At 37.0% G+C, this 13959-nt stretch overlaps 1 protein-coding gene across 2 annotated transcripts in view; it reads right to left on the bottom strand.

Annotated features, from left to right (window-relative positions):
* LOC128660401 (ubiquitin-conjugating enzyme E2 E2) overlaps positions 1-13959 on the bottom strand; it is a 746956-nt gene that overhangs the window by 67083 nt on the left and 665914 nt on the right. For both annotated transcript variants that reach the window (XM_053714227.1, XM_053714226.1), the window contains exon 5: positions 7204-7351. In XM_053714227.1, coding sequence (XP_053570202.1) covers positions 7204-7351 — 148 coding nt within the window. The remainder of the gene's footprint in view (positions 1-7203; positions 7352-13959) is intronic.

Below are 13959 nucleotides of genomic sequence, written 5' to 3'. Positions count from 1 at the left end.
ACCGAGGACGTGCAGGGTACGTCCTCAAAAAAAAGGCAGTTAACGCCTGAGGACGTACCCTGCACGTCCTCGGTGTGGAAAGCAGCTGGAAGCGATCCTGCTCGCTTCCAGCTGCTTTCCGGTTATTGCAGTGATGCCTCGATATCGAGGCATCCTGCAATAACCATTTGTAGCCATCCGGTACAGAGAGAGCCACTCTGTGGCCCTCTCTGCACCGGACATTAACGGCTACGTTCGTTGGTGGGTGGGAGCCGGTGTGGGAGGTGGGTGGCGGCCATCGATGGCCTTTGTGATGCGGAGGGGGGCGGGATCGGGGGCGGGGACGACCGGGGGGACGCGCACGGACGTGCGCACGTGCACGGGGAGGCCGGGCGGGCGCGTGCACGGGGAGGGAGCGGGTGGGAACCACTACGCTACAGAAAGTTTTTTGTTAGAAGTGGGGATCAAAGGGGTTAATATGTTTATTTTGGTGATCGGTTTGGCTGGTGGGGTATTGGACTGTGGGGGGGAAGCTACACTACAGAAACAAATAATAAAAAAAAACATTTTTATTTGCAAACTGGGTACTGGCAGACAGCTGCCAGTACCCAAGATGGCCCCAATAAGGCAGAGGGGGAGGGTTAGGGAGCTATTTTGGGGGGATCAGGGAGGTTGGGGGGACCCTACATAGCAGCATATGTAAATATGCTTAAAATTTTTTTTTTTTTTATACCTTTTATTTTAGTACTGGCAGACTTTCTGCCAGTACTTAAGATGGCGGGGACAATTGTGGGGGGGGGGAGGGAAGAGTGCTGTTTGGGAGGGATCAGGGGGTGGGATGTGTCAGGTGGGAGTCTGATCTCTACACTAAAGCTAAAATTAACCCTGCAAGCTCCCTACAAACTACCTAATTAACCCCTTCACTGCTGGCCATAATACACATGTGATGCGCAGCAGCATTTAGCGGCCTTATAATTACCAAAAAGCAACGCCAAAGCCATATATGTCTGCTATTTCTAAACAAAGGGGATCCCAGAGAAGCATTTAAAACCATTTGTGCCATAATTGCACAAGCTGTTTGTAAATAATTTTAGTGAAAAACCTAAAGTTTGAAAAAGTGAACAATTTTTTTTTATTTGATTGCTTTTGGCGGTGAAATGGTGGCATGAAATATACCAAAATGGGCCTAGATCAATACTTGGGGTTGTCTACTACACTACACTAGAGCTAAAATTAACCCTAGAAGCTCCCTACATGCTCCCTAATTAACCCATTCACTGCTGGGCATAATACACGTGTGGTGCGCAGTGGCATTTAGCAGCCTTCTAATTACCAAAAAGCAAAGCCAAAGCCATATATGTCTGCTATTTATGAACAAAGGGGATCCCAGAGAAGCATTTACAACCATTTATTCCATAATTTCATGAGTTGTTTGTAAATAATTTCAGTGAGAAACCTAAAGTTTGTGAAAAAATTTGTGAAAAAGTAAAAAAAATTTTTTATTTGATCGCATTCGGCGGTGAAATGGTGGCATGAAATATACCAAAATGGGCCTAGATCAATACTTTGGGATGTCTTCTAAAAAAAAATATATACATGTCAATGGATATTCAGAGATTCCTGAAAGATATTAGTGTCCCAATGTAACTAGCGCTAATTTTGAAAAAAAGTGGTTTGGAAATGGCAAAGTGCTACTTGTATTTATGGCCCTATAAATTGCAAAAAAAGCAAAGAACATGTAAACATTGGGTATTTCTAAACTCAGGACAAAATTTAGAAACTATTTAGCATGGGTGTTTTTTGGTGGTTGTAGATGTGTAACAGATTTTGGGGGTCAAAGTTAGAAAAAGTGTGTTTTTTTCCATTTTTTCCTCATATTTTATAATATTTTTTATAGTAAATTATAAGATATGATGAAAATAATGGTATATTTTGAAAGTCCATTTAATGGCGAGAAAAACGGTATATAATATGTGTGGGTACAGTAAATGAGTAAGAGGAAAATTACAGCTAAACACAAACACCGCAAAAATGTAAAAATAGCCTTGGTCCCAAACGGACAGAAAATGGAAAAGTGCTGTGGTCATTAAGGGGTTAAGTAAAGAACGAATAAATTCCATTTTAAATAAATATGAAGATTTATCAGCATCAACCTCTGAGACAGAATCCTCTGAACCAGAAGAACCATTATCAGAATCAGAATGATGATGTTCATTTAAAAATTCATCTGAAAAATGAGAAGTTTTAAAAGACTTTTTACGTTTACTAGAAGGAGGAATAACAGACATAGCCTTCTTAATGGATTTAGAAACAAAATCTCTTATGTTATCAGGAACACTCTGAGTATTAGATGTTGACGGAACAGCAACAGGTAATGCAACAGTACTAAAGGAAATATTATCTGCATTAACAAGTTTGTCATGACAAACAGTACAAACAACAGCTGGAGGAACAGATACCATAAGTTTACAGCAGATACACTTAGCTTTGGTAGCTCCAGCACCAGGCAGCGATTTTCCAGAAGTATCTTCTGACTCAGTTTCAACGTGGGACGTCTTGCAATATGTAATAGAAAAAACAACATATAAAGCAAAATTTATCAAATTCCTTAAATGATAGTTTCAGGAATGGGAAAAAATGCCAGTGAACAAGCTTCTAGCAACCAGAAGCAATAAATAATGAGACTTAAATAATGTGGAGACAATAGTGACGCCCATATTTTTTTAGCGCCAAAAATGACGCCCACATTATTTGGCGCCTAAATGCTTTTGGCGCCAAAAATGACGCCACATCCGGAACGCCGACACTTTTGGCGCAAAAGAACGTCAAAAATGACGCAACTTCCGGCGACACGTATGACGCCGGAAACAGAAAACATTTTTTGCGCCAAAAAAGTCAGCGCCAAGAATGACGCAATAAAATGAAGCATTTTCAGCCCCTGCGAGTCTAACAGCCCACAGGGAAAAAGTCAAATTTTAAGGTAAGAAAAAAATTGATTTATTCATATGCATTATCCTAAATATGAAACTGACTGTCTGAAATAAGGAATGTTGAACATTCTGAGTCAAGGCAAATAAATGTTTGAATACATATATTTAGAACTTTATAAAAAAGTGCCCAACCATAGCTTAGAGTGTCACAGAAAATAAGACTTACTTACCCCAGGACACTCATCTACATGTTGTAGAAAGCCAAACCAGTACTGAAACGAAAATCAGCAGAGGTAATGGTATATAAATAAGAGTATATCGTCGATCTGAAAAGGGAGGTAAGAGATGAATCTCTACGACCGATAACAGAGAACCTATGAAATAGACCCCGTAGAAAGAGATCATTGAATTCAAATAGGCAATACTCTCCTCACATCCCTCTGACATTCACTGCACGCTGAGAGGAAAACCGGGCTCCAACCTGCTGCGGAGCGCATATCAACGTAGAATCTAGCACAAACTTACTTCACCACCTCCATAGGAGGCAAAGTTTGTAAAAACTGATTTGTGGGTGTGGTGAGGGGTGTATTTATAGGCATTTTGAGGTTTGGGAAACTTTGCCCCTCCTGGTAGGAATGTATATCTCATACGTCACTAGCTCATGGACTCTTGCTAATTACATGAAAGAAATGTATTTACATGTATTTACAGACATACTGTATACAGTATACACATATAAAAAGAATACATATGTACACATATATAGACATATACATAAGTGCATAGATAAAAACATGTAGAATCATATTAATGCACTATTAATTTTTAATAGTGTTATACTGTGCATTTACTGTAAATATTTGAGATTCCAAAGTTCTGCACATAGAATATGGTCTATGCATTTTTAACCCTTTCGTGACAGGGTTAAAGTGTCTACATCGGAACACCTGTTCCGATGTAGACAAATTGAAACTACGCGATCGTGCATACGATCGCGAGATTTCAATTATTGGATCGCATCTGGGGGGCGTCCCTACAACCCTAGGAACGCCCTCCAGACCGCGATCAAGTCCTTGAAGCGCAGAAGGCTTCAGGACAGCCGTTTGATATGACGTTCTATTCCGTCATAACGGCTTTAAAGCCCAGTGTAAATATGACGGAATAGAACGGCATAACGGCGTTAAAAGGTTAAATAGATATTCCTGAATCTTATAAATATATATATTTACGGATAAAAAGAACATATTCTTGTATTTTAAGAACATCGGAATGTAACATTCAGATTTTCAGGTCAGGTTAGCGCACATGAGAATATGAGATCGGATTTGCACGCAAGTTGGATGTTAGTCCCCCCCCCCACACACATTTTTTGCTCCATTGACTTCTATGGGCAAATATGTCAACGCGCACACAGTATTCTAAGTTCAGCCATTGTGCTCGCTTGGTTAGTATGCAAGTGAAAAGGGTTAACTGTTTGCCCCACTTGTAATCTAGCCCTAAATAAATTCGAGAAAATTATATATTCAAAGCAAGGATTAGCTTGAATTTTTTTTAAATTATATTAGTTGTTTAAATATTGAAAAAGATGAGCATGAAGTGTCCAAAAAACAATGGCCTCTGCTATGATATAGCATAGGTTCCCTTCTCTGCAATGGCCATAAACGGGCCACTAGAGTGTGCAACTAATGAATGGGTGTAATATAGTAGTGTTAAGTCTGGAGTCTGCACTTTTCACAAGAATTGGAAAATCCACATATTTTCAGAAAGAAATCATAGGAAAAGGGGACAAAATAAATAATGAAAGTATGTTGAAAAGTTGTTTTACTATGGATAATTACACAATTTATTGTACAAACATTTCCTAAGCTTTAATGTGCATGGGAATGGTCATATTTTTGGAATTATCCAATTCAGTTTAAGCAAATTGTATCTAATACACAGGTAATGGGAAATTATGTAGTTATGAAAGAAACATCCATACTTTGTAACAAAGACACAGGGCTGTGGATGCAGCTTAGGGGCACGAGCAAGCCTGAAATGCTAGTTAAGTAGCCGAGGTCTTAAGGCCGCAGCCTCTCCGCCACCTGTGTTGCAGAGTTAAAGGGACAGTACACTTAAAATAGTTTTTCCATTAATGTATTTTCAATGACTTGTTAAACCAGCTGCAAAGTATAACATGTATGAGAAATTGCATTTTCAGGTTTGAGTATACAAATTAGCTGATTTTGTGCTTTTAAACAACTGCCAATTACAGTGGGTTGAACTTTCAGGTAAAATCAGATCTCATTATGTTATCATTTTGTGTACTTGCTTCCTTATCTTATGTTTGTCAGTAAAATAAAGCTCAATACTTAGAGAGAACACTGGACAATTAACATTTTATTACTTAACTATCCTGCATAAACTGGGAGTGTAATTTCTTCTGCTGGCTGTGTTTACATAGGCTTTTTAATAGCATAGACTCCAGTATAAAAACTTTCAGTATAGGTGGGGATACCACAGGCAAAATCAGCTATTTCAAATACCGAAATAGGGGTAAAGGAGCTACTTGTAAACAATTTAATACACTCCAGCAGGTAAAATGGATCATTCAGAACAATTTAAAGGGGAGACATTTTTGGGGTAAACTGTCCCTTTAAATCATTGACATTGAAAGCCACTTGTGAGCAGGAGATGGAGGACAAAGTTCCTAAAAACAAGCCTTGAGCACATTTTTTAGGGTTAAGCTTTCTGCTTCTTATTAGCTGTTTAGCATAACATATGAACCTTTTACAGCAACTTGGAAATTAAGTCTGTGAAGATTGGATATTGAAGGGATTTGAAACCCAAAAATATTTTTGGCACAACCTTTGATAATAATTCATTTTACTGAAGCACAGAATACAGATTTACCACTGATTTCCATTATCCTATATTATAAAAGGCCAGGTATGTTTGTCCGATGGAGTCATGCGCAGTAGAGAATGCCGCGCGAGACAAACATACCTCACCGTAAGGAAGGATCAGCAGTGACCGCCATGAAGATCAGACAGCAGAAAGGGTGGGCGGGAGCAGGCGGAGGGGGCAGGACCGGGAATGGCTGGGGCGGGAGCAGGCATGGTGGGCTGGGGCGGGCAGAACCGCTGCACTGCAGAAAATGATGCGTGTACACAGGCTTTAGGGCTAGTTTAATTATAATCATTCTAATTTTTCAAAGGCTTCATTGCTATTATTAAATAACAGGTAATTTTCATGACCAGTACCAATACAAATATGCCAGTGCCTCCCCCAGAGGAAACAAAGTTCCTAGTCCTTTTATTGTTATACATAATGAACATTTAGCTCATACACCCAATGTTTCCAGTTATTTTTGTTATCCACAATCTAGTGGGATTTTCTAGGGCTGTTCATAACCATCACAACACTGCGAACGAAACCACACAACTTCTTAAAAAAATACCTTCTATAGTTTATTAGTAATTTTCTTTTTTCATGACTAAACTCAAGAAGACTATTAGATTATTCATGATTGCTGTGTTTTTGTACAGTAATTAACTATTGCTGCACCCTAACACTTATTCATTAAGTAAAGGGCATAACTACATTGGTCTCGGAAGTCTCTATGAAGACTGTGTGTGCACATCTGGGGGGGGGGGGGGGCATCTGGACCTGCAATACTGAAGTATTGATTTTGCTACTGCGCTGCTTGGACACCACCGCATCATGTCTGGCGTCCCTGTTTGGCCCCATCCCTCTATTAGACAGAGCTCACAATGTAAGGACAGTTTAAGGATTTGCCTTTACAATATGGTGGCAGGTTTTCGAAGATGGCCATATTTGTACAGGAAGTCTACGCAAGTGTATATCTTCTTGTGAGTACTCACTTAGGAGGAAGGAAGGCTACACACATTGTCTCATGTTGTTGGCTCAACAGATGTGTTCATCCCAGTAGTGAATTGCTCCCCTAGAGCTGTCTTTAACTATGTGTTTAACCATTTTTCAGGAGTTAAACACATATAGCATTGCATTTATCTACTGTACTATTGCTTGCATATAACTCATTAAAGTGTTTTCTTTTGCACTTTTATGTTTCGTTAATGTTTCTTAACCTGAGTTTTCAAGACACCAATATAGACCACAACATAAAGAAACAAATTTCCATAACCAAACCGGCTGAGTTACTGATTATCAGATGAAGTAGACAGGCTCTTATATTCTGATGTGCTGGGACACAGCAAGAACTGGAGCTAAGGATTACTCATGTTAACTCATTAAACATTAGTTTGGATCTATAAATATCATTAACGATTCTTACCAGGATTGCAGTCTGTAAGCAGTGAGCAGATGGATAGGAGAACTTTAGAAATAGTTAGGGCCGGACTCCAGTTATCTTTCAGGATGTCAAGACAGATCACGCCCTGGCTGTTAATATTACAGTGATAGATTCTTGTCCGAAATGTCACCTTGGGAGAAAAGGAAAACAAAATAATTTCACATAACTAATCCAGAAAATGTTATATAATCAGTTAACACATTATTAGGTCATTAAAACCATAGCTAAACTGTATTTTCACAAGCAAATTGTACGCAGCAAAGTGGAAGGTTGCCAATGAGAAGTTTAATTTAACAGATTAAAAGGGCCTAAAACTTCAAAATTTTATTTTATGATTCAGATAGAGCCTAGAATTTTAAACCACTTTCCAATATACTTCTCTTTTCAAATTTGCTTTGTTCTCTTGTTATTCTTTGTTGAAAAGCGTACCTAGGTATGCTCAGGAGCTAGCCATATTTTTTGCCACTTGTCAAGACAGATAGTTTTTTTTAATAAAATATGTCCAGACCCCGGGATTGCGAGACAAACAGACAATTTATCGTAGCTATGAAGATCCTTTTATCATCAGGCCGTATCTCACATTACTCCTCTATCCTTTCCAACTGGCCAATTTCTGCACATTTCAAGCTTGTTTATATAGAAGTATATTTAGTTTTTTTCATTGATACAAGTTATAAAATATGTTTGGCAGGCTTTCAAATGAAAAAAATGTGGCTACTTATTTGAAACGTTTGGGTACTTCTGTATAAACACCTAAATGAATTACAATAGTTTTTAAACTGTGAACACATTAAAATGTTAAATGTTAATGCTGAATTAAAGGGACAATCTACTTGAAAATTGTTATTGTTTAAAAAGATAGATCCCTTTATTACCCATTCCCAAGTTTTGCATAACCAACACTGCTATATTAATACATGTTTTACCACTATGATTACCTGTATCTAAGGCTCTCCAGATTATCCCTTACCCTGCCCCTTATCTCAGTGTTTTTTAGCCAATTAGTAATGGTTACTGCATAACCGTTATCATTCTCAACGCGATTAAGCACAATCTTATCTATATGGCACACATGAACTAGCACTGTCTGGCTATGAGCAATATTGTAAAAAAGCTAAAGAAAAGCACTGAGAAAAGAGCGGCTTGCAGGGGCTTAGAAACAGAAAATCTTAGAGATTATAAAGTATATTAATATAACAATGCTGTTTATGCAAAGCTGGGGAACGGGTAGTAAGGGCATTATCTATATTTGTAAAGAATAAAAAAATTATAAGTAGACAGTCCCTTTAAAGTAAATACATTTTTATGGTCCTATGGTTTGTTTATGAGCAGGCATTAAGGGCTATAATACAAGTTCCGCATAAGCGTGCATATTACATTCCTAGTCATACATTTTGTCATAAACCATATCCCTTTTAACGCCTTTTTATTAATATTTAAATGATACATTTTTATTAAAAAGTGTATATATGTGAGTAATACTTTATTTTATGTGTTTCACAAGTGTTTTGTGTAACTTTTTTTTTGCCCTTACAGTTTACTTCAGGTCTCAAGTCATGCTAAATATTCTGGTGTAGTTTTGGCTTCCACTAGAGTGCAAACTATAACTTTCAACTTGTAATATCAGCACAAGTCAGAACGGTTGCAATATCCATTTAAAGTATAGGTTGAGCTCGAACTAAGTCGGCTGCGCTAACCAGAGAAGGCGAGTTAGCGGCAGTTATGAATAAGCTTGCTTTAGAGGCTCTTTTATTCACTTTTGTAATATTCCTAATCAATTGTATTTCCTCAATAAACACAGTGCCAATGTCCGCTATCCAGTAAGAGAAACAATTTCCATTCTTAAAGGAACATAAAAGTGCATACAAGTTTAAACAGTCAGCTCTAAAGTAGCAAAGCACTACAAGGGACCAATAGACAGGTGACCATAACCACCAACCAATCACCAGCTAGCTTTTCAATTGAAGCCCATCATCAAATAACTTTCAAGCAGCTTTAAAATTTGGACTTTATTTTTCACAGCCTTGACTTCTTAAAAACCAGTGTTAGTCTGTTTAAAAGCAGCATCTTGCACATATTTTTATAATGCAATGTAATGTAAACAATTATATAAAACAATTATATATATATATATATATATATATATATATATATATATATATATATACACACACATTATATATATATATATATATATATATATATATATATATATATATATATATATATATATATATATATATATATATATATACACACACACACACACATTTCTAAGCTTAAAGGGACAGTAAAGGCCAAAAAAAACTTCAAATAGGGCATGTAATTTTAAACAACTTTCCAATTTACTTTTATCAACAATTTTGCTTTGTTCTCTTGGTATTCTAGTTGAGAGCAAACCTAGAAAGGCTCATATGATAATTTCTAAGGCCTTGAAGGCCGCCTCTAATCACATGCTTTTGTATTTGCTTTTCACAGCAGGGGAGAGCAGTTCAGGTAAACCATATAGATAGCATTGTGATCACGCCCGTGAGTTGTGGCAGACACTGCACTAATTGGCTAAACTGCAAGTCAATAGATAATAACTAAAAGTCATGTGATTAGGGGCGGTCAGAAGATGCTTAGATACAAGATAGTCAAAGCAGTAAAAAGTGTATTAATATAACAGTGTTGGTTATGCAAAACTGGGGAATGGGTAATAAAGGGATTATCTATCTTTTTAAACAACAACAATTCTGGTGTTGACTGTCCCTTTAATATATATATAAATTTGTAGACAACTAAAAAAAATAATTAGAATACTTTTTTATGATTGCAATTAACCATTATCATTAATGTTGGATTAATTACCTTTTGCAATGACAGTGTATATTTTGCCAATCCAATTGCAATAAATAAGATTTGTCTGTTATACTGCGTTTGTAATTAATCATATTTACTAATTCAAATGACGGCCTTTGTAAAGGATTAGATTGCTACAGAAATTTAAAAAAACAAACAAACAAAAAAAAAAAACACCTGAGTTAAATATGGCAAACTCCAATGTACTGCAAAAGGGGCAAAAGTCTGAAATAGGATGGTAAATGATAGCACTCACTGATATTCACACCAATGACTTGAATATATGTAACATATAAAACTATCGGCAAACAATATCATACACTTAGCAAGACAACTTGACATGTAATATCTGTAACAAATTAAATAAACAATACTAAGATGTTATGCAATTAAGATTTACTTTCCAGGAGTTCTGCCAGGCCTCTGTGTTCTATAAATCTCTATAACACATGCCAAAAAATAAAATAAAATATGTTGTTATATATCTAGCTAAGTGAGCTATTCATAGACACCAAACATCATAACCCAAAGTTTAAGCAGGGAGTGTTTGAATCTGTTGGAGAGTTCATTTCATCATTACTCCAGATTAGTCAACATGAAATTATTTGCCTGCATATGCATTTACCTGTGGCTACATGCATCCGTTAGAAGTTGGTAAGAAATGCTCCTTACTTGAAATATATATATATATATATATATATATATATATATATATATATATATATATATATATATATATATATATATATATATATTAGGGTTGTACCAATACCATTTTTTTAAGACCGAGTACAAGTACCGATACTTGTTTTCAAATACTCGCCGATACCAATTACCGATACTTTTTTTTTTATGTCATGTGACAGTTTACCAAGCACAATACAGACTAATTTTTTAAGATTCCTTCTTTATAATTATGAAGGACTGTAGCTCAAAAGACATTATGAAATAATAAAATAGGTTTTGTTTGTCACATAGTTCACAGAACATGTTTAGAAATACAGATATTACAATAAAATATATTAACAACAACAATAAATAACAAATATAAAATTGCAACCAACCAAAAGTGCCATACAGTAAAAAATAGAACAGAATACTGTTTAATCATGGTGAACAACACTATAGGCTAGATTATTTGACTGGTAAGCTTTATCAATGCTCTCATTACACGTCCTACTCCATTAAAGGCTATGGCGTTGGAAATGTGAACAGAGCATTGGTAAAGTTTACCAATCAAATGTAATCTAAATCTAGTCCTATAATTGCAGGATGAGTGTTCATTAGGATTAACTTAATTTTTCCTATGAGTACTCTTCCTGCAATTATATAAGCTAAGATGTTCCTCAGAGTACAGTATGTTTTGAACAGAATTGTGCAAGATGAGAACTAGCAGTATAAAAGGCAATCTAGCAATTAGAATAATTTTTCAAAAGTTAGTGGCAAGTTCTTTTTAAGGAACAGAACAGAAGAATCTCTGCATGTTCAGCTATAAGTCTGTTTTTGCTATCAGTAAGGAGGTTCAACTTTCCACACTACTGCATGGGGCAGAAATATATTTTTGGTCCATTTTAGCCAGAGCTGGAAATCTCAGTTTATTAACTGCCCAGTACTTCAGGGGTTTGTCTGAACGAGGTACAGTGATCTCTCCTACAATAATACAAATAAGAGCAATTTGTATTGGCAGAACAGTAGTAAACAATTTTTAGTTTAGTCTCCACTCAAGCTTTAAATGAAATGGGAACATGCAGTTTGAAAAAAACACCACAAGATAGCATATGGGTAGTAAGTGGAGGTATCGGTTTAAGTATCAGTGCATTTGCACGAGTACAAGTACTCATGCAAGTACTTGGTATCGGTACCGATACCGATACTAGTATCGGTGCAACCCTAATATATATATATATATATATATATATATACATACATACACACACAGTATCTCACAAAAGTGAGTACACCCTCACATTTTTGTAAATATTTTATTATATCTTTTTATATGACAACACTGAAGAAATTACACTTTGCGACAATGTAAAGTAGTGAGTGTACAGCCTGTATAACAGTGTAAATTTGCTGTCCACCTTCTGTTTGAGGATGCCCCACAGATGCTCAATAAAGTTTAGGTCTGGAGACATGCTTGACCAGTCCATCACCTTTACCCTCAGCTTCTTTAGCAAGACAGTTGTCGTCTTGGAAGTGTGTTTGGGGTCATTATCATGTTGGAATCCTGCCCTGCAGCCCAGTCTCCGAAGGGAGGGGGATCATGCTCTGCTTCAGTATGTCACAGTACATGTTGGCATTCATGGTTCCCTCAATGAATTGTAGCTCCACAGTGCCGGCAGCACTCATGCAGGCCCAGACCATGACACTTCCACCACAATGCTTGACTATAGGCAAGACACACTTGTCTTTGTACTCCTCACCTGGTTGCTGCCACACACGCTTGACACCATCTGAACCAAATAAGTTTATCTTGGTCTCATCGGACCACAGGACATTGTTCCAGTAATCCATGTCCTTAGTTTGTTCGTCTTCAGCAAACTGTTTGCGGGCTTTCTCATACATCATCTTTAGAAGAGGCTTCCTTCTGGGACGAGAGCCATGCAGACCAATTTGATGCAGTGTGCGGCGTATGGTCTGAGCACTGGCAGACTGACCCTCCACCCCTTCAACCTCTGCAGCAATGCTGGCAGCACTCATACATCTATTTCCCAGACAACCTCTGGATATGACGCTGAGCACGTGCACTCAACTTTTTTGGTCAACCATGGCGAGGCCTGTTCTGAGTGGAACCTGTCCTGTGAAACCGCTGTATGGTCTTGCCCACTGTGCTGCAGCTCAATTTCAGGGTCTTGCCAATATGCTTATAGCCTAGGCCATCTTTATGTAGAGCAAAAATTATTATTTTTTCCAGAACCTCAGAGAGTTCTTTGCCATGAGGTGCCATGTTGAACTTCCAGTGACCAGTACGAGAGAGTGTGAATGCGATAACACCAAATTTAACACACCTGCTCCCCATTCACACCTGAGACCTTGTAACACTAACGAGTCACATGACACCGGGGAGGGAAAATGGCTAATTGGGCCCAACTTGGTCATTTCCTCTTAGGGGTGCACTCACTTTTGCTGCCAACGGTTTAGACAGTAATGGCTGTGTGTTGAGTTATTTTGAGGGGACAGAAAATTGACACTGTTATACAGGCTGTACACTCACTACTTTACATTGTAGAAAAGTGTCATTTCTTCAGTGTTGTCACATGAAAAGATATAATAAAATATTTACAAAAATGTAAGGGGTGTACTCACTTTTGTGAGATACTGTGTGTGTTTGTGTGTGTATATATATATATATATATATATATATATATATATATATATATATATATATATATATATATATATATATATATATAGTTAATTGTATGAGGGGAGATAATAATTTTAAGTGGGTTTAGTTTGTAGGAAGGTATGGTTTTAAGGGGGATAGGTGCTGTCAGGTTTAATTTGTGTTGAGTGTGGAAGGTCACTTCTAGGGCTGACTTGTGAAAGAGGTTGTGGAGTCTTAGGTTGATATGTGGTTGGGGTTACATTTATATTTCAAGGGTATTAATACTGGTACCTTTGAGACCAAGTGTCAGTTTTGGCTACTATGAAGTAAGCTACATGCACTAAATAGCAGCAGCTAAGTGAGTAGTTCTTACAAAACAGAGATACTTATAGGGATTATCCTTTTAAACAACAGATTGTTCCACTAATGAATTGCAGCTAGGAAACATGCAAATCATCACCCTAAATGCATTATGGGAAAACAGCATTTTGCTACTGTGTGTTTTCGTTATACATACTATTTAAACTATTTTCTTCACATTTGCAGGATCTCAAAATTTGACCAAG

This window comes from Bombina bombina, chromosome 5, assembly GCF_027579735.1.
Source record: "Bombina bombina isolate aBomBom1 chromosome 5, aBomBom1.pri, whole genome shotgun sequence".
Taxonomy (NCBI): Eukaryota; Metazoa; Chordata; class Amphibia; order Anura; family Bombinatoridae; genus Bombina; species Bombina bombina.
Note: the sequence above shows the minus strand (reverse complement) of the source record. Positions and strands in the feature narration are given on the sequence as shown.